This window comes from Tachysurus fulvidraco, chromosome 6 (assembly GCF_022655615.1).
Source record: "Tachysurus fulvidraco isolate hzauxx_2018 chromosome 6, HZAU_PFXX_2.0, whole genome shotgun sequence".
In the NCBI taxonomy this organism is placed as follows: domain Eukaryota; kingdom Metazoa; phylum Chordata; class Actinopteri; order Siluriformes; family Bagridae; genus Tachysurus; species Tachysurus fulvidraco.
The window spans coordinates 12868220-12888436 of record NC_062523.1 but is presented as its reverse complement, the minus strand read 5'-3'; the positions used below and the strand labels follow the sequence as shown (position 1 = coordinate 12888436).

General features: G+C 38.2%; 2 protein-coding genes across 3 annotated transcripts in view; one reads left to right on the top strand and one right to left on the bottom strand.

The window, feature by feature from the left end:
- Positions 1–461: 461 nt before the first annotated feature.
- ccdc93 (coiled-coil domain containing 93) lies at positions 462–12562 on the top strand. Of its 2 annotated transcripts, XM_047815127.1 has the most exons (24): positions 462–617; positions 3790–3903; positions 4002–4096; positions 4676–4787; positions 5002–5100; positions 6180–6236; positions 6514–6614; positions 7312–7341; positions 7557–7593; positions 7717–7815; positions 8445–8495; positions 8615–8701; positions 9041–9154; positions 9254–9316; positions 9577–9650; positions 9772–9853; positions 9977–10051; positions 10270–10341; positions 10426–10534; positions 10730–10812; positions 11157–11194; positions 11311–11395; positions 11506–11619; positions 12171–12562. In XM_047815127.1, the coding sequence occupies exons 1-24, from the start codon at positions 534–536 to the stop codon at positions 12225–12227; spliced, it is 1932 nt and encodes a 643-aa protein (XP_047671083.1). In that variant the 5' UTR covers positions 462–533; the 3' UTR covers positions 12228–12562. The 2 variants fall into 2 exon arrangements, with proteins under 2 accessions (XP_047671083.1, XP_027020397.1); XM_027164596.2 differs by lacking the exon at positions 7312–7341.
- Positions 12563–12653: 91 nt separating this feature from the next.
- Positions 12654–20217, bottom strand: part of ddx18 (DEAD (Asp-Glu-Ala-Asp) box polypeptide 18) — an 8135-nt gene continuing 571 nt past the window's right edge. Inside the window, exons 2-14 of the mRNA XM_027164595.2 lie at positions 19235–19426; positions 17385–17561; positions 17143–17278; positions 16838–16938; positions 16152–16351; positions 15850–15964; positions 15595–15734; positions 14992–15153; positions 14002–14154; positions 13804–13917; positions 13649–13705; positions 13369–13546; positions 12654–13046 (exon numbers count right to left, since the gene is read on the bottom strand). Of these exons, the coding sequence (XP_027020396.1) occupies positions 12901–13046; positions 13369–13546; positions 13649–13705; positions 13804–13917; positions 14002–14154; positions 14992–15153; positions 15595–15734; positions 15850–15964; positions 16152–16351; positions 16838–16938; positions 17143–17278; positions 17385–17561; positions 19235–19426 (1871 nt within the window). The 3' untranslated portion in view covers positions 12654–12900. The remainder of the gene's footprint in view (positions 13047–13368; positions 13547–13648; positions 13706–13803; positions 13918–14001; positions 14155–14991; positions 15154–15594; positions 15735–15849; positions 15965–16151; positions 16352–16837; positions 16939–17142; positions 17279–17384; positions 17562–19234; positions 19427–20217) is intronic.

Here is a 20217-nt window from a genome sequence, read left to right as displayed (position 1 = left end):
GGCATGTGTTCAGAATAAAGTAAGATTTAAAAAGATTCAAAATAAGATTTTCGGTTAGATGAAGGGGAGTGTGTGTGTGCGCGCGCATTAAGTACATGTTAACCATGATATTTTCACTGTTAAACAAACTTTTACCTTATGCTTGTGTTTTTTGTCTGTTGTTTATTTCCTGTAGATAAATATGAATCATGTATGTAATCTAGTACGTAACCTAGTGAGCCAGCATTAATGTATTCAATGCTGGAGACTTAAGCACTTAGGTATACGTCGCTCTGGATAAGGGCGTCTGCCAAATGCTTTAAATGTAAATGTAAATGATCATTTGGTATGTACAAAAATTTATTGATTTTTGTTCTATTCTTAAATTAACTACAATATCATAACGGGCTTAAAGGTAAAGAAATTAGAAACGAAATAGTTCAGTAAACATCTGATACTGAATAAGACATTGGTTAAAACTCAGTGGATGTAGCAGTGCTCCCAGCCACAGCAGGGTGTAACGTGCAACGCGTCACGTGACGTCTCGATTCAATATGGCGGCCTCCACTGTTTTCCAGAGACTGAGAACAGGCTCTAAAATCGGTGCTCAGTACGATCAAGAGGGAAACATCATCCAGGTGTGCATACATTAGAATGTGTTTTTAAATAAAATAGCGAGCAGATAATAAATGATGATGTAGGTATATTAGTAATGCTGTTAGCCAGGTAGCATAGCTAGCACTGAGGTTACTGCAATCTGTTACTTAGTAAATAATCAAAATGACATCAGCCATGTACAAGCGTCAGTTCTCATCACTTACATCAATAGTATTTATTTAATATAACAGTTTAACACGCAATCCCTGCAGGTCTCATATAACGACGCATATTAATGAACACGTCCTTATCATGTGACTCCTGACAGTCTAGCAGTTTATTATTCACAAGGTGTTTTTTTTTTATAGTTCTGTTTAACCACACTCACTACTGTTAAACTGGACCCGAAAGGAAACTAGCTATAAAGTGACTCTATTTTTTACTGTGTATTCGAAGTGGACTTTAAAGGGGACACTTTTAGCACTGATGATATTCAAATTCAATTCAAGTCTGTTTGTATATCACTTTTAACAATTGACATTGTCTAAAAGCAGCTTTACAGAAGAACATAAACATAGAACAAAAGGTTAATATAAAGAATAATATAAAGATTAATATAATACAAAAATTCAAGATTAATATTAGATATATTTAAATGTGTTTGTGTTTATCCCCAATGAGCAAGTCTGAGGTGACTCAGGTGACTGTGGGGAGGAAAAACTCCCTTAAATGGTAAAGGAAGAAACCTTGAGAGGATCCAGACTCAAAGGGGATCCTCATCCTCAGTCTAAATATACAGTCTGATAAATGTTGTATTCAGAATCAGAATCAGCTTTATTGCCAGGCATGTTTTCACATGCGAGGAATTTGTTTTAGGCCAGAAGCTCCACAGTGTAACAGAATGACATATACAGGTTTTAAATGTGCAGTTTAAGTATACATATGAAATATACATATCCAAATACAGACAATTTGTTTGTACACATTTGCAAGTGTGAGAAATGTGCAATTTAGGTATATAATATATACAATTTGTATGTACACGTGCAATTGTGAAATGTGCAGTTGAAGTAAACAGTAAACATTTAGACAATATGTATGTATGTATGTATGTATGTATGTACAGATGTGCAAGTATGAAATGTGCAGGTGAGGTATACATAGTACAAATATTAGGTGTTGTGTGTTCCATGGTGTTAATTGTTCATCAGATGGATTGCTTGAGGGAAGAAACTGTTCCTATGTCTGGTAGTTCTGAAGCTCAGGGCTCTGTAGCGTCAACAAGATGGCAACAGTTCAAAGAGGGAGTGTGCTGGATGTGAGGGGTCCAGAGTGATTGACTTTGCCCTTTTTCTCACTCTGGAGGAGTACAGGTCTTGGAGAGTGGGGAGAGTTGTGCCAATGATTTGCTCAGCAGCCCGGACTACCCTCTGTAGTCTTCTGAGGTCGAATTTGGTGGCTGAGCTGAACCAAACAGACACTGAGGTGCAGAGGATGGATTCAATGATGGCAGTGTAAAACTGTTTCAGCAGATCCTGTGGCAGGTTGAACTTCTTCAGCTGACGAAGGAAGTACAAGCTCTGCTGAGCTTTTTTCACAATGGAGTAAATGTGAATGTCCCACTTCAGATCCTGGGAGATTGTGGATCCACTGCTGTGACAATGCTGTCCATAATGGTTAGTGGGGGGAGAGCAGGGGGGTTTCTCCTGAAGTCCACTATCAACTCCACTGTCTTGAGCATGTTCAGCTCCAAGTTGTTAAGGCTGCACCAGACAGCCAGCCGCTCAACCTCCAGTCTGTAAGCAGACTCGTCACCATCCTGGATGAGGCCGATCAGTGTGGTGTTGTCTGCAAAATTCAGGAGCTTGACAGAGGGGTCATTAGAGGTGCAATCATTCGTGTACAGGGAGAACAGCAGTGGGGAGAGAACACAGCCCTGGGGGCGCCAGTGCTGATGGTGAGGGTGCTAGTTTTGAGTTTTCCCAGTCGCACTAGCTGCTGCCTGGCTGTCATAAGCTGGTGATCCACTGACAGACAGAGGAGGGCATGGAGAGCTGGGTTAATTTGGGCTGTAGGAGTGATGGGATGATGGTGTTGAAAGCAGAGCTGAAGTCCACAAACAGGATCCTCACATAAGTCCCTGGTCTGTCCAGATGCTGCAGAACATAATGCAGTCCCATGTTGACTGCATCATTCACAGACCTGTTTGCTCTGTAGGCAAACTGCAAAGGGTCCAGTAATGACCTTCAGATAAGCCAGAACCAGTCTTTCAAATGATTTCATGACCACAGATGTTAGAGCCACAGGTCTGTAGTCATTAAGTCCGGTGATTTTGGGTTTCTTTAGGACGGGGATGATGGTGGAGCTTTTGAAGCATGAGGGTACTTCACACAGCTCCATAGAGTCTTTGTACAAGACTCTATCCCCGTTTCTGTGAGCATCCACTTTGGCCTGACAGAGCTGGCTGAGTTTCCCAGTGAACCATGGCTTGTCATTATTGTATTGATGAGAAGATTGTTGTCCTCAAAGACCACATAGAGTTGGCATCTCTTTAGTATAGCAGAGCCTAACTGGAGCTGGTAGATCTCTAGATGCCTCAGGATCCTTACAGAATCGGCCTCATCTCAGTGGAGGTCCTAAAGACTTCTCAGACCATTTGTTTACACCACACCTCCTTTACCACAGTGTAAAAGTGAATGTGTGTAACACTGTGAAAATGGTTACTTACATGCTGCTATGATTTGGCAGCAAACAGAGCACACAAAACAGATTTGAAGTAGAATAGCATGAGCCAGTCGAATCAATTCATGCCTCCTAACTTCTGTCCTATTTGTGGATAAGGTTGACAAATTACATGACTGCACTACATATATTATGCATGTACTGTATGCTAAAAGTTTTATACAGTGACTATTCTTCCTGTCACTGACACAATCATATTAATAGTGCTGCCTAATTATTTAAATTGTATTGATATTACTACAGTAGCGCCATAGCTTATCTGTTATGTGGCTACCTAACACTGCTGACCCGATCGTGGGATGACATGATCCCACAGAAAGCCATTTGAATTGTTTTTCTGTTTTGTGACAAATAACTGAATCTATGTGTTTATGCCAGATTTTAAGTTATTTATCTGTAAAGCAAAATATGAAGTGGCAAAATGTTGCAAAAATCAGAGGTTGCACTATTTTTGTTGTTGTTGTGGTACAGGTGGAGACACGTGAAGATGAGGAACAGAGCGTCAAGCTGGGGGAAATCCTGGAGCTGTTGCTGGCTGCTGGGTATTTCAGAGCACGTATCAAGGGCCTTTCACCATTTGATAAGGTACAGTCACATCTTTAAACTGATCGAGTGCTCTCCACCTTGAACATACCGTTCAGCATTTCTTCTGAGACACAAACCTCTTTTTGATATTCCCTCAGGTTGTTGGTGGCATGACATGGTGTATCACAACATGCAACTTTGACATAGATGTTGATCTGCTCTTTCAAGAAAATTCTACCATAGGACAGAAGATGTAAGTTGCTTTTTGCAGAGGACTGACTGAGGAATGACATTTAAGGTCCAGACAAGAGGTCAATGTATGAGACGTTTTCATGAAATACAAGATGCTTGAGCAGTGTGTGGTCAGGAAACATCTTTTCAATTTTCAACATCTGATTGTGATCAAACTGCTTCTATTTGCCTAAAACATGCACACTTGTCACAACTTGTATGAAAATGTTCACACAATGTTTGTTTGGAAAACTTTACCATTAAACATTTAGCATTTTATTAATCTTGGCTGCTGTAACTGTGAAATTTCCCCATTGTTGGATGAATAAAGGCTTATCTTATCTTATCTTATCTTATCTTATCTTATCTTAAACATTCATTTCCTCATAACATCAACATATCTATGTAGATTTTAATATTAGACACTATTTTGATATTGGTACTAAATGGTACTGTTACTATTTTAGTTAACATCTCTAATTTACATGCAATTTTGGGTCAGAAGTGTCTACTAAGGAAATCGGTATTCAGTATTTACCAAGGTAAAGAAAATGTTGTCATTATGAATCTGTCACTTCATAGTCTTTTTATTCTCTTTCAGAGCTCTGACAGAGAAGATTGTTTCTGTGCTACCTAGGATGAAGTGTCCTCATAGACTAGAGCCACATCAAATCCAAGGCCTTGACTTTATCCACATCTTTCCTGTCATACAGGTAAACTTGGAAGGCATTTTAGGTGCTGTAATGTTGAAACTCCTTAAAGACAACGATATTTGTTTGCATACTGAAGGTGGTTATTACATGATGTTCCACAATCAAAGATGTTTTCAGATGTTGCCATCTTTCCTTTTGATTGTTCTGTATGAAAACATCATTAACACGGTATTGTTGATTCAAAGGATTGAGTGATTTTACTTCTCTGCTGCAGTGGCTGGTGAAGAGAGCGATAGAAACTCGGGAGGAAATGGGAGACTATGTGCGTGCCTACTCTATCTCTCAGTTCCAGAAAACACACACCTTTCCTGAGGTGAGAGTTCATGAAAACCCACAGTGCAGTTGGATTTTTTGGAGTCTGACAGTGGTGCATCATAGGCCTGTTTCCCTAGTAACAGTTAATTTACAAAGATTTCTTTGATGGATGTTTATATCATATAATACAGATATTTAAATATGGTCATTATTAATCATAATTATTAATGAGATTAGAGGCTTTTAACTTTTATCGATGGTGTCTTGGGTGTCTACATTTTTACCTTATTTAGTTTAAGAGAAAGAACAAAGATGCTTGAGAGGGAATAAATGATTTGGCAGAAAACAGAGCACACAAAACAGATTTGAAGTGGAATAGCATGAGCCAGTCGAATCAATTGCTTCCTAACTTCTGTCCTATTTGTGGATAAGGTTGACAAATTACATGACTGCACTACATATATTATGCATGTACTGTATGCTAAACGTTTTATACAGTGACTATTCTTCCTGTCACTGACACAATCATATTAATAGTGCTGCCTAATTATTTAAATTGTATTGATATTACTACAGTAGCTGCATAGCTTATCTGTTATGTGGCTACCTAACACTGCTGACCCGATCGTGGGATGACATGATCCCACAGAAAGCCATTTGAATTGTTTTTCTGTTTTGTGACAAATAACTGTATCTATGTGTTTATGCCAGATCTTAAATTATTTATCTGTAAAGCAAAATATGAAGTGGCAAAATGTTAGACCACTTTGTTTTCACAATGCCTAAATCAAAATGCCTATACTCTAAATGCCATCTGAGGTTTGTGTGCATAAACAGTTCAAAAGGTCTTTAATATACAAAAAATGTAATCTCATTGGTAAAAGAGGAATAATAATGCACATCAGTACATGATGTTAGATAATAATCAACATCAGGGTAACAAATGGCTCTACCTCGTCACTCTTTTTGGTTACTTTCTTATAACAACTTACCCAGTTGTCAAGTTTTTATCCCTTAAATATTTATCTGAAAGCAGACTGCATAGAGTTTTACAGTTAGCTATCATAACGTCTCACTCTTGATTATAAGATCACTGATTTGAACAAAATTTGGTATTATGAATTAATGTTTTTGCAGGATGAAGAGTTTGAGCAAAGGAAACAAAAAGCAGTAAGAACTGTAGAAGATCTGTCTGTGAGTATCTCATTATGTTTACTCTGTGTTAACATACCAGCATTCATGTAGATTCTTTAGTTTTAACTTTTGATACTGAGAGTATTATTTAGTGACAGACATGACATGATTTCCTGTAATATCACTGTGGTGATGTTATTTAATGTCTATGATTTCAGTAGTCTTTATTCATTTATGTCCTTAAGCCTTGCACAAAACCCAAAGCTTCTTGCTTAGATCTATGTACTGAAAAGCATTTAAACTATTTCTTCTTCTTTTTTTGTGTGTGTTTGTGTAGAGAGTGTATGCTCCTCAGAGGCGATATAAGAGGCAGGCTGATGCAGGAAAACTACTGGATGAAGAGTCCAGGGTTCATTCCACTCTGCTCGAGTATGGCAGGTAACAGACCTATACAAACTGCTGTGCATTACGTATATTACACCAAATCACTCTCACTCTGCCTGTTTTTTACATTCTTACATTTTTTACATGCCTGTTTTGTTATTTTTTATGTTTTAAAATCAATCAATCTGTCTGTCTGTCTGTCTGTCTGTCTGTCTGTCTCTTGCTTTATTATTTTTAAATTTCATTATAACTATTTATTAAAACTGTTTAAACATTCAGGCTGTCTTTGTGAAGCCAACATGAAGGTTTTTCATGACAAACTTTTTAGTTTGACTGGTCTTTCTGCAGTTCATTCAGTCACCCTTGTTTAAGCACCTTCATGCCACTCTTTGTCTTTAGTTTGTAGTCTGTAAGATTTTTTTTATTTTACCAAACAATTGAAAAAAAAAAAAGAAGAAAAAAAAAAAAAAATATATATATATATATATATATATATATATATATATATATATATATATATATATATATATATATATATATATATATAATAGAAAAGTATTTCTCTGTAATTAGCAGAGAAATATATATATATATATATATATATATATATATAATAGAAAAGTATTTCTCTGTAATTAGCGACTTGTTTCACTTTGTTGAATCGGTGGTGTTTCCAGCTTTTCCAAAGATCTGACCTTTTCACTTAACATTCTCCTCACCCTTCTTTCCTCTTCTTTCCTCATCCCATCAGTTCATGCCTAACCATTTCCCTCTACATGCAGTAAGTACATGTATGTTTAGTCTGAAGATTTCCAGTTTTGAGAAAACCACACTTTCTTTTGTTTTTGCCCATTTTGGCTTGGCATGCCATTTTCACTTGAAATGCATTTTGGACAGAACAGCATGAAATCTGTTTATTTCTAAACAACTTTCAAACAACTTCCAGGATTAATAATACTGATCTCAAATGCAATGCTTTCTTTTCTTTATCGACAGGCGTTATGGATTTAGCAAGCACTCTAAACAAGACAAAGTGAGTTACATTGCAAAATTTGCCACACAATGTTAATCTACTGAAATCTCTTTACTACTGTGAACTCTAACCAAATTGGCTGTGCTGTAAAAGTGGTGTTTGCCGTGATGCTGTGCTCTGCAGGCTGAAGATACAAAGCAGCTTTTAGGTCAGGGAGGACAGAGTCTGCCCCCTGGCATGACAGAAGTTTCAGAGGAGGAGGATCTACAAGCAGCAGAAGAGGTCAGTTAGTTTGGTTTTCACACGATGTCTGTCTGTAGTCTGCAACATGCGTCTGATTTCAGACTCACTTGATTCTTTTGAGACTCAGTGCCATTTGTGTTCCTCACAAATGTAAGAAAAGAAAAGGTTCCATAAAGTACCTTCTTCAGTAACAGCTTCTTCCTGAACAGGGTCATGCAGGGTCATGCACTTCTGTGTCTCATAATATTCCTGTGTCTTCCATAGTACGCATGTGTGTTGGAAAATAATATTAATCACCACCTAAACCACATGCATAGAGATTCACAACACAAAGAATCCAGGTCTCAGGAAAAAATGCGTGTGAAACCCTCGACACAGGCTCAAACTGTGATGTGTTTAGATTTCAACTTGTGTCAGCCTTTATGTGCAAAAATAAATAACGTTATATTGAGGTTAAAAATGTGGATTAAAGAATGTTTTTTTTTCTGCAGAGCAAACTGTCTAGTATTATTCACACCTCTACAAGGCTTGATAATTGCCTCCAAATTGCAAAGAGAATAAATACCTTTCTGCATGTCTGACAGAAAAGCAGCTAAGAAATAAAATGATCTCATGTGCACATCTCACATGTACTTTAATATGTTTAACTTTGCTCTTTCTCTCTACAGCTCAGAATCAAAGCTCTCATGACTGGTATGGCTGCCATGGCAACAGAGGAGGTACAGTAACATTCAGATATCCTAAGATCCTTTCATCCTCATGTAAAATCCTGGTCAATGTAAATATTATATTATACCTGAGATTTAACCTGAGCTTGTTTTGACTGTGCATCTCACAGGGAAGGTTGACTGCTAACACAGTGGGGCAGATTGTGGGGCTACAGTCTGAGGAAATAAAGCAGATTGCTTTTGAGTATGCTGAAAAGGTGAGTTATGTTCTCACTCCTAATGTGGAAATAACTTTCTGTCATGATTTTGGCTCATGATGAAGTATTCTGTAGTCATGAGTTGTTTTTATTAAAGCCATACTACTGTCTAGAGTTCTCTTTAATGACCCTTCCATTGGTTTTCTTCTTGCTTCTGTCTTTTTTCCACATAGTCAGATTGAAATCTGATCACTGTATCAAACATAATTTGAATTTAACAGCTAATTTGGTAGTTCTGAGATTTCCAGAGAGATCATGGATTTATGCTGCATTTAGAGCTACATTTTATGTAAGTAATCCTGTTAAATACATAGGTCTAATGAGCATGTGATTGTGCAGGCAGAGCGCTCTGTTGAGGATCGTACAGAACGGTATGGTCCTGTGCAGCAGCATCGTCGCATGGTTACATCCCTTAACAAACAGATCCAGCAGAAGACTAAAGAAATGGAGGAGGTAAGATGAACACATATTGTACACTCTTACACATCATCATTGATGCACAGCTTGGGGTCTGTGCTTCAGGCTTCAGTTAGTTTCTTGCCTTTGTTTTAGATGCAGGCCAAACAGCAGAATATGAAGGCAGCATGTGAAGAGGCCAAAAGCAAATTAACTGAGGTAATACACCTGCACGTGATCCAGTCGTCTGTTGCTCATGATAAGTGTATGTCTAAATGGGATACTGATTATGGTGGTGATTGTGTGTGTGTGTGTGTGTGTGTGTGTGTGTGTGTGTGTGTGTGTGTGTGTGTGTGTGTGTGTGTGTGTGTGTGTGTGTGTGTATGTGTGTGTATGTGTGTGTATGTGTGTGTATGTGTGTGTATGTGTGTGTGTGTGTGTGTGTGTGTGTGTGTGTGTGTGTGTGTGTGTGTGTGTAGGCCACTGAGTTGGCTGAGCAGTTGGAGAAAGAACTCACTTCTTTGGCAGATGTGGAGGCTCAAGCAGACACTGGGTAGGTTTTTGTTTTAACAAAGAATGCTTTTTTTTAATTAGTTTTAAAACAGATGAGGGCTTACCTTTTAAGATAAGATATTTACCTAGTTCTGGTGAACTAAAGCGGTATTTCCGTACAGTTTGCTCGAGAAGCTTCGTGCTGTAGTGGCCATGAACGAGAACCTCAAACAGCAGGAGCAGGAGTTCCGCACACACTGCCGTGTACGTTCTATAAAATAACGCATTTATATTCAGTTTACTTTTCAATGACACTCGAGAAGGTTTCGAGAATCAAAATAATTAATTATCAATTAATAATTAAAAAATAATTGTGTTCTTCCGTAGGAGGAGATGGCGCGGCTGCAGCAGAGCATCGAAGACCTAAAGATAGAGTTTGGAGATGAGGCTGATGATCAGAAGGTAATTTAAGGAAGAAACACATGCACTGTACATTTTATATATAAGAAAGAAAAAGAGCTTTAATCATTTTAAAATATCATGGAAATGACATTCAAATTATTCCCAGGCTGTATAATGCAGCAAAATAATCAATATATACGTTCACACTCTTCTCAAAATGTTTATTGCACACATTTACATCCCTCTTTTACTTTGTCCCTGTCTCTTATGGGTTTTAGGAAAGAGGTCGTTTGATAGATCAGCAGTACCATACAGACCGGGAAAAGCTCCAGAAGATCCGCCTTCTGATGGTAAGATCGAAGAATCAGCATTTTATTCTGCAGACTGAACGAGACAGAGATCCCTTACATTCATTGTGTTGTTGTCCCCTGCAGGCTCGGAGGAACCGAGAGATTGCCATCCTGCAGAGGAAGATTGATGAGGTTCCCAGCAGAGCTGAGCTTACTCAGTACCAGAAACGCTTCATCGAGCTCTACAGCCAAGGTGTGTGTGTGTGTGTGTGTGTGTGTGTGTGTGTGTGTGTGTGTGTGTGTGTGTGTGTGTGTGTGTGTGTGATGCGTCAAAATGTATGCATGTTTGCGTTATTCACTAAACTCTATACCATTAGAATCACATGGTGGTATTGAACCTCTTTGCTGAACTACAGTCAGATCTTAAGGGTTTGTTTTCTCTTTGCAGTTTCTGCGACACACAAAGAAACCAAACAGTTCTTCACTCTTTATAATACTCTGGATGATAAGAAGGTCTATCTGGAGAAGGAGGTACAAAGATTTAATCTTCACCACACTTAATCACAGTCCCAGGAAAGATAACAGTGATTGTTTTTTTTATTCTTGATGCTGGACTTAACATACATGTACCAATGTGAATAACTGGTAACATGACATTATACATGTACTTTATATTTATTTATTTACATATATCTGTTAAACCAATATCATGCAATTTTCAGCAAATACAGACATTTTTAATCAGCATCATATTTTATTAGATTTGTCTTATGTCTTGTTTTTAAGTTTGTTGGATGACGAATATTTTGTGTGTTTCCTGGAACATTTTTAGTGCATTGTCTTTGAGCTGTGCCTGACTGTGTTTCTCTTCACAGGTGAATTTACTCAATTCCATCCATGATAACTTCCAACAGTGAGTGTCAATGGATCACGTTCATATTACTAATCATGAAGAAGTACAGCAGCTGTTTCAGCTATATGGCTGACACCTTCCAAATTATTTATAATTGTATTTGTGTGTGCATTCAGGGCCATGGCATCCTCAGGAGCTAAAGAGCAGTTTCTCAGGCAGATGGAGCAGATAGTAGAAGGAATTAAACAGAATCGAATAAAGGTTCACAAGGAAAACTTTATTTTTGCAGATATGTATTAAAAACTGGTTAACTTAGTCTTGTTTTTAGCTTTTAATAATCTGTTGTTTTTCTTTTTTTAACCTGTGTATAGATGGAGAAAAAGAAACAGGAAAATAAGATGAGGAGAGACCAGCTGAATGACGAATACCTGGAACTTCTGGATAAACAGAGACTCTACTTTAAGACTGTGAAAGACTTTAAAGAGGTGATGACACTGCACTGCGATTTCTCTAATCAGTATATGGCCATGAAATTCACACTATTCCATGAACCTCATTTATCAATATTGTTTAGAAAAGGTTAATGTACAAAATAGACAATTATTATGTACAGTTCAATGTAACTCCTGCATAATTGGGAAATTGTTCATAACAATGTATAGATTTATGTTCACTATGATAACATTTAAATCTTCCTGTAATTAGGACATTTTACATGATGTCATGAAGCAACAGGCAATAACCCATTTTCTGAAAGTTTTGCAGAATTGTTTAAACCAATTTTAATGATGCTTTTAATAGAATTAGAAGGTTAAGTTATTTCAACAAATTAACAGCACCAGAATGACTATGAATGTTATATCTCAAAGGCCTCTCTTACTTGTAGTTTTTTCACTGCTAAGCATCAATCATTTTGATAAACACCATCATAGTCACTGAACGTTTTGTATATAGAATGTATGCAGTATTTTGTGGTCAGCACAATTATAATGGATTGTATAAATTTAATGCTGTTAATCTTACCTCTGTTTTATAGGAGTGCCGTAAAAATGAGATGCTGCTGTCTAAGCTGAGAGCGAAGGGAGCGTCCTAAAGCTTTTACAGCTTCACTTCTCCTCTGGTTAGAATTGTTGATGATTTAAGTTCTCTGTTCTATACACAAACTAATATTCCATGCACTTGACTGGACCCAAAACTAGACTTGTTTGTAGCCAACATGTATAAATTGACATGTAGCCCATGTTTACTGTCCAAATCCTGTTGAGACAGTTCCTCACTGAGATCTCTGGCAATGCAAAGCATACTTACACGGGGGTTTTACCCTAAACTGCAAACTGTTTCAAAATCAACAAGCATAGTGGACTCATTGCATCCCATTTTTGTAAAAATGTTTACAAGCTTAAATAAACCATCACGCATTAATGACAATCATAACTCGTCACTGAATTCTTGTTCCAGGCAAAATTCATAAACAGCTATAACGCTTACTGAAGCATAGAGACTCTTTCCAACAGCATAGTGTTTTCTTAGATATTTTTTAATTAAGCAGTTTACCAATACAAAGAGGACAGGAAAATATTCATAAACAGAAGTTGCATTACAGATTCTTCACACAGTTATGTGGAATGAAAATAGATCTAAATTCAGTCTTCCACCAGCTTCTAGCGGAAAAGTGTGTGTGGAATTAACCACAGACAATGACAACTATTCATTAAAAACTTTGGGAGGGAAAAAGACATTTCAGGGGAAAAAAAAAGTGGTCAAACTCAGCGGGAGAACTGTCTGCGGTCTCCTCTGCCCTTGTTAAAATGTTTGAAGATCTTTGCTTTATGCACGTTCTTGGATTTCTGGTAGCCAAAGCCTCCGCCTCCTCCCCTCTTCTGCATCTTTACACCTTTACTGCTGTGAACATCTGAGAGAGAGAGTGTTAAGGAATCACAGACCACTGCAACAGTACTTAAAATATTCCATTTAGAAAACTGAATGTCACGTAGTTTCCAAAACATTGTCGATTTGAATGTGTAACAATTATAGTGTTGTGAAATGCACTTTACTGTGTGCTGAACACATTCAGTGCAGTAAGAAGATAACAGCTCAATTAAGTACGAAGAGAAGCATAGTCAGTCTTATGACCCTATATTAGCTCACTAGCGCCGCTCATCGTATTTTCTCCCTTTTCCCACTTTATTATATTAGTGATACAAAAAGAAAAGAGCAAAACATTGAAAGGATACTGAGGTCAACATAAGGTGCTACTTTGAAGCCGAAGGACAGCGCAACCTGCGGGAGGTCGAGTGTCTGTACGTTGTAGATCTGTTTGAGGGAGTGAGAATCGTAGGCTCTCACATAGGACTTGTAGGCCTCCTGAGCTGATTTATGCAGGTAGTAATTCTTCTCGATCAGCTTCTCCAACTGAAACAACACGATGGATAAACAGCTGTCAATACTCATGCTAATAGATGGGATTTGTTAAAAAATGTATTCTCTGTTTAGAGTCTAAATGAACAGACTCACCTGTGACTGAATATCTGAGATCTTACTCCATGAAAATTCAAACTCACTCAATGGAACCTTGAGAGAAACAAACAAACCCATGAAATTGAGAAATAGCTACTGCAAGCCTCAATTCAAATCTCTGAATAAGTTACATCTAAAGGTTAAAACGCTACCTTGGCCTGTTTCAGGAACCGCAGGAAGCCGAGCTCCTCAGGTCTGAGGATTAGGAGGGCGTGACCTCTGCCATTAATACCTCGAGCTGTTCGACCCACACGGTGGATGTATTCCTAACCAAATGAATTATTGATGGCAAATTAGTTTATCATTCATGTCTTGAATAGCCAAACAAACATATACTGCTCAAGTTATACCTTAGGGTCATCTGGTGGGTCGTACTGGACGATCCAGTCCACCTCAGGGATATCGAGTCCTCTGGCAGCAACATCAGTGCAGAGCAAGATGCCGGAGTCTGCATTACAGAACTGGAAAAATGTGGTGGTTCTCTTTGTCTGCTTCTGCTTGCCCTGTAAAGTCATAAGAGAACATTTTTCATCTGCTTATTTTATTAATGATTTTATCCAAAAACAACAAACTTACAGCTGAAGTTAAAACATCACATAGCCTTGTTTTTTTAAAAGACATGGACAGAGTGAGTGTCATCTAGCCATCACAATTTGGCCTGTGTCAGTGTCGCTCATGTCCTTACACTTGCATATTTTTCCTGCTTCCACACAACAACTTTGGGAACCGACTGTTCACTTGCTGTCTAATATCACACCCCTTGATGGGTACCAGTGTAACAAGATAATGTTTATTTCACCCATCTGGCTGTACCAACAGCACATTTGACCAGCAGCTTAACTGTGACATTAAAGTTTTATTTCATTTGACTTATTTTGGTAAAATGAGCCTTTAAACCTTAAAATGTGTGAATACTGGAATTAATTGCCCTCTGCAAACTACATACTACTTATTGTTCACCATTCACAAATCCAGTATAGATATCTAATAAGGAAGGGTGTTTAAGCATTTAATCCAACACACAACTTTTTCAATAATAGTTCTTGATGGTAACCGCCACATCCTGTCACCACAGTCACAAACTACAGACTTAATATTAGCATGCACATGATGTAGCATGTAGTGTTTAGGTCTGTGGCAATTTTTAAGGTTTTGAGCTAATGATCAGATGGTTGTGTTTAAATCCCCAGCACTGCTTAGCGGTCAATCTCAGCATGGCCCTTAACTCTGCCCAGTTGCATCCTGTCTCAAGTGCAAGTTGATAAAATCCTTAACCGTAAGTGTAAAGTAAAGCATTATGTGCAGCCTTTTAGGTGTACAAAATCTGCAAAACAACTCACATGGATGGCCATAACAGGCAGGTCGATGTAGTTGAGTAGCTCATAGTGAAACTTCACAGACATGCAGGAGGAAAAGAACACCATCAGCTTCTTCTTGCGATTCTTCTTCAGGAATGTAAAAAGTAGCAGGAACCGCTTCTCAGATGGGCAGACCACATAGCCCTAGGGAGGTAAACGCAGTTTACTTCACAGCACAAAAACAACAACATTTGGTCAAACTGCAAAGAGCTCATGCTAATTTAAATGATAAAACCTATTGGTTGGTATCGTAATTGAATTTCTATGCAGCAAGATGAACATGTTCATATTATGTGATTATGCTATACACGGTCTACTTTGCTTATGCAATACTACAATGTTACTGCACTGCATTGACCCCTTTCATATGTCCTTTTTAGGCCATCAGTTCTGGATATCGACGATAGATGATGTTTTAAAATGGAAAAATCGTACACAAGGAAAAGTCAATACTGTACAAGCAAACAGCTATACGGAAAAATGCTTACTGTTGTCAGAAAACAGTATAAAAATGGTACAGTTTTATGAAAAAAATACTCTGCAATGTATTCCAAAACAAGCCTGGTCTAAGAAAGGCTCGTTTACCTGCTCTAGTCCTTCCACCGTCGCTGTATCCTTGTTATCATCCACTCCCACATACAGAGGCTCTTTCTTCAGGGAGATTCGTGCCAGATCCTCCACCTTCCTCGTCTGTGTAGCTGAGAACAGCATGGTCTGTCTCTTCTCTATGTAATGAAAGGTACAGAAGCATAACTCAACATTCAAGTCTAGCAAAGTTAACGAGACCACTTTTTATTTTAAAAGGTCACCGTCTATTTATCTAAAACACGAGGCTCTTACTTGGCAGCAGTTTGATGATCTGTTTAAGTTCTTCCTCAAATCCAACCTCGAGAATTCTATCTGCTTCATCGATAATCAGACACTGCAGGTTTTTATACATGAAGCCGGGAGTGTTCTACAATGAGCAACAGAGAGAAAGACACAGAGGCACGGAGTTAATACGAAACCAAACTATAGAGCCTCTGGGATGGCGTCCACTATAACGTTCATTTGATGTGCAAATGTGGAAATGTTACAGATACTGGTGGAACATGTAAATGATTAATTTATAAACATATTAAAACTTTAAAACATTACTCTACCTGTAGATGGTCAAGAAGTCTCCCAGGGGTGGCCACCAGGATGTTGACTCCATTAGCAAGCTTCTGGGCTTCGGCTGAGCGGTTACTGCCACCCATAATGAGGCCATATGTGTGCACATGATGAGCTATCAACTCCTTCAGTACTCCATATGTCTGCATGGCCAATTCACGTGTAGGGGACAAGATTACCACTCCAGTACCTGCCAGAAAGAGGTCGGAACATCAGACAGGTTCACTAAGACAGGGCAAACATCAAAGCATCTGGAAGGCTATCATGAACTCAATCCAGCCACACGCAGTCAAAGCCTTTATGCTCGATATCATGAACAGAGTTGGTTTTTGGCCACGCCCCATAATTCATCTAACTACACTGCATTTTGTAACTTTCTTACTCCATTGTTTTTTATTCACTCATTGTACAGTGGAGTGCTCAATAATGACAGTGACCAAAGAGGCGCTAACAACAAAATCTGCCGTTCATACCCCATATTTGAGATTAATGGAAGTCAACAACCAACAACGTGCACCCAAAAAAAATCACCAAACACGTAAGAAACAGACTATAGAAATAGTGTGAACTATTCTATACAAATATATTATAAATACAAATAGGGTTAAATTGTACTTTATCACTTTAAGTAAAACTCTTAAATGCTTGGACTAATTCAGTGCTTGTGTGTACTCACCATTTCTGGGCATGAATCGGAGTTTAAAGATGAGTTCAATAGCAGGAATGAGGAAGGCCAGAGTTTTCCCACTGCCGGTTTTAGCAGCCGCAAGAACATCTCTGTAGAGAGACAAACTGCTTAATGAGATGCCTATACTTTACCCATACCTACACTTTACCCATGCAAGATGCATGAATCAGTGATAAATAAATAAAAACTACTGTAAACACGGCAAGGCTCGTCAATTAATCATGGGCATCACCATGAGGAAAATTAGTCTCATCTTTTTGTAATTAAGACGCAACGCAGTGGTGTAAGTTTACCTTCCCTCGAGTAAGGGGCGTATAGTTTTGTGCTGAATCTCAGTCATGGTCTCAAAGCCCATATCTTTAATAGCCATGAGTGTTTTGTCACTCACAAGCTCTGCAAGCGATGCAAAACTCTGATCTTCAAACGCTCCTGATGAAGGAAAGACAAAAAAAATAAAAGCATGAACACACCAACACCACGCAGCACATGGTCAAGCAAACATCTTACACACAAACTAGAGAAGGCTCCTCCTCACCTGTCAGTCCAGATGGAAGCTCTGGTCCATCACACTCCTCCTCATCATCATCTCCATCTTTCTCACCATCCTCATCAACATCCTTAAATCCCTCTTTTGATCTCTCCTCTTCCTCTCCTCCCTCAGAGAGCTCAGCCTCATCTCCTTCACTGTTCTCCTGTTTGGCCTTTTTCACAGCTAGAAAATGAATAATTCATCAGTTACCAATATTCCAGTAATACCTGAAGTCAAGAACCCTACATTTAATCAGAGAACAGTAATAGTGTAGAGAAATACTTTTGTTTTAAGAATAACTGGATAAGGATACAGACTGCACCCCAGACCTCTTCATCTAAAAGCAGTGTTTCAATTCATCCTGAAATGACCCCTTTCCACCAGAAATAACAGGGTGCTGATTCAGAGCTAATGCTGGTTCAAAGTATTTATATTTTTATTTACAATTAAAAATTGTATTTACAATTACATGGAGCTGCACGTACAGGTGGATTCGCCACGTTTCGATGCCAATGTAGGTTTGCAAAGCCATGCGCATTAACAATAGGTTTGCCTTTCAATTGGTTAGAGAGCCATCACAGAGCCGAGTCTTACATCACTGTATACGTCTCATCTTTCCCAGCAACGTTAGCGCAGCAGTGGCAAACACAAACACAACATCAACAATGCCGGATGTTTCTTTACTGTTAATGCTCATGGCTTTGCAAACCTACATTGGCATCCAAACGTGGAAAATCCACGTGTACGTGCAGCTCCATGTAATTTGTATAAACGCAGGACCGGGCTCTGTGGTAGCTCTCTAGCCCATGGAAAGGCAAACCGGTTCTTGGAAGGCTCGCCAGTGGAACCAACTTTGAACCAGCATTAGCTCTGAACCAGCACCCTGTACTTTCTGGTGGAAAGGGGGCAATAATGGACCTCACAGAGGCATTGTAATGCTGGAACAGGTTTGAACCCCTTAGTTTCATTGTAATTCTACAGTATACAAACATAACATACAATGATATGCTTCCAACTTGACTTTGGGGAAGAAAAGCATATGGGTGTAATGGTGAGGTGTCCACATACTTATATTCAATTGTACTAATCGTACAATTGAATATAAGTATGTGGACACCTCACCATTACCTTATATATGAATGCATCAATCCATATCATCTAATTATTACATCACTATTAAAAGTAGTATATTTAAATAGCACCATTTTGCTGAGCTCTACTAGAGTAGAATGACATTTTCCTGAATAAGATACAGATTTCTTTGGACAGTATTCAGGATGCTCAAATCTTCATAATTTCTATACAAATGTCTACAAAGCAAAACTTGCAGCCTTGCTAAAAAAAAATCTGTCTCAGCCAAAAACACAGGCAGAGCTGGACAAAATAAAAGTGGTTCTAAAACTCTGCTAATTAAAGCAGGCAAAGATTATAAACCTGATTTCTGTTATCTGTATTTTGCATTAGCGCATCAGTAATTTGCTTAACACAACATCAGAGAAGAGTTCTTTTCAAGAACTAAGCTGCATTTTCAGCAGGATCCTCTCAGATGTATATACATATATTTTCACATATATGTTCATATATTTTATATAGTTTATACTTTATTTCTCTTCCTCCTTTTGGTTTTATTTTTATCCTTAATTCCATTCCTTTTCATGCTTGAATACGGGACAGACGTAAAAAGCATTTCACTGCATGTCGTACTCTGTATGTATGTATGTATGTATGTATGTATGTATGTATGTGAGACAAATAAAATTTGATTTGAGATGTATAACAAGGCACATGTATATAAATGCTCCAGCTTTATCACCACCACCACAGTCTGGGTTGTGTGCTCCTAAAGAAAAACTCACAAACGCCAGCAGAATCTCCTGCTTCATTTAGTTTTCTCTTCTTCTTTTTCTTCTTCTTGCTGTTTTGTGTGTCACTATCCTCCTGAGTGGATTCACTCTTCTGCTTTTTATTTGCCATTTCCTGCTGTGTGTCTGCAGCTGGAGTCTCTTCCCTCGTCTCTCCATCACGGTCCTCAATAATTACTTTAGACTCTAGGAGAGTACAAAACAACACCGTAATAAACACCTTACAGAGACTGATTCAGTTTACAACAACGCAATGACGAAAGACGTTCACAGGTTTATATCTTATTCTGCTCCGTCCAGGTTGAAACTTGTCACCACACAACCACCAGGAGAAAAGATCACTAACAATAACACAATATTTAACACATTTCCAAATAGATTGGAACTTTAAGTTTTGTCCGTGCAGAAGAAGCTGTAGAATGCATCTTATTATAGTTATTTATATTCATGATTAAAGACTGAGTCACGTCAATCAGCAGAATCAATGCACAGCTTTCACTGAGTTTTTCCAAGTCAAAAAGTAATTTAATTAGTCACCAAATCAGACAAAAAGGCAACAAAAAGTAACAAGATGACAGTAATAAAACTTACAATATTTACATAAAATAACATTTCCCAAAGTGTTTGCCCCTTTAAGCAATTTGCCAGTTATTAGAAGTTTGTGTTAATAATGAATGATATGAAAGTTATAGTTACATCTGTTGTTATGGAACACGTAAGACACGTCACACGGACTGAAGAGTTTCATGGAAAACATATTTACATTTACAGCATTTGGCAGACGCCCTTATCCAGAGCGACGTACATAAGTGCTTAAATCTCTTGCATTGAATACATTAATGCTGGCTCACTTTATCGTCTATTCACATTTTGGTGGACCTGGGATCAAAGAATGGCATTTTGGTGGACCTGGGATCAAACAACCTGCTGTTAGGCATGCCCTATGCGTATTTACGGCATTTGGCAGACGCTCTTAT

Bases quoted from the DNA above. Each gene is read 5' to 3' on its own strand.
- ccdc93 (XM_047815127.1), top strand. From the start codon at position 534: ATGGCGGCCTCCACTGTTTTCCAGAGACTGAGAACAGGCTCTAAAATC. The intron at 10,052-10,269 runs GTAATTTAAGGA...TATGGGTTTTAG, and splicing joins ATGAGGCTGATGATCAGAAG to GAAAGAGGTCGTTTGATAGA. The intron at 10,813-11,156 runs GTACAAAGATTT...TTCTCTTCACAG, and splicing joins AGGTCTATCTGGAGAAGGAG to GTGAATTTACTCAATTCCAT.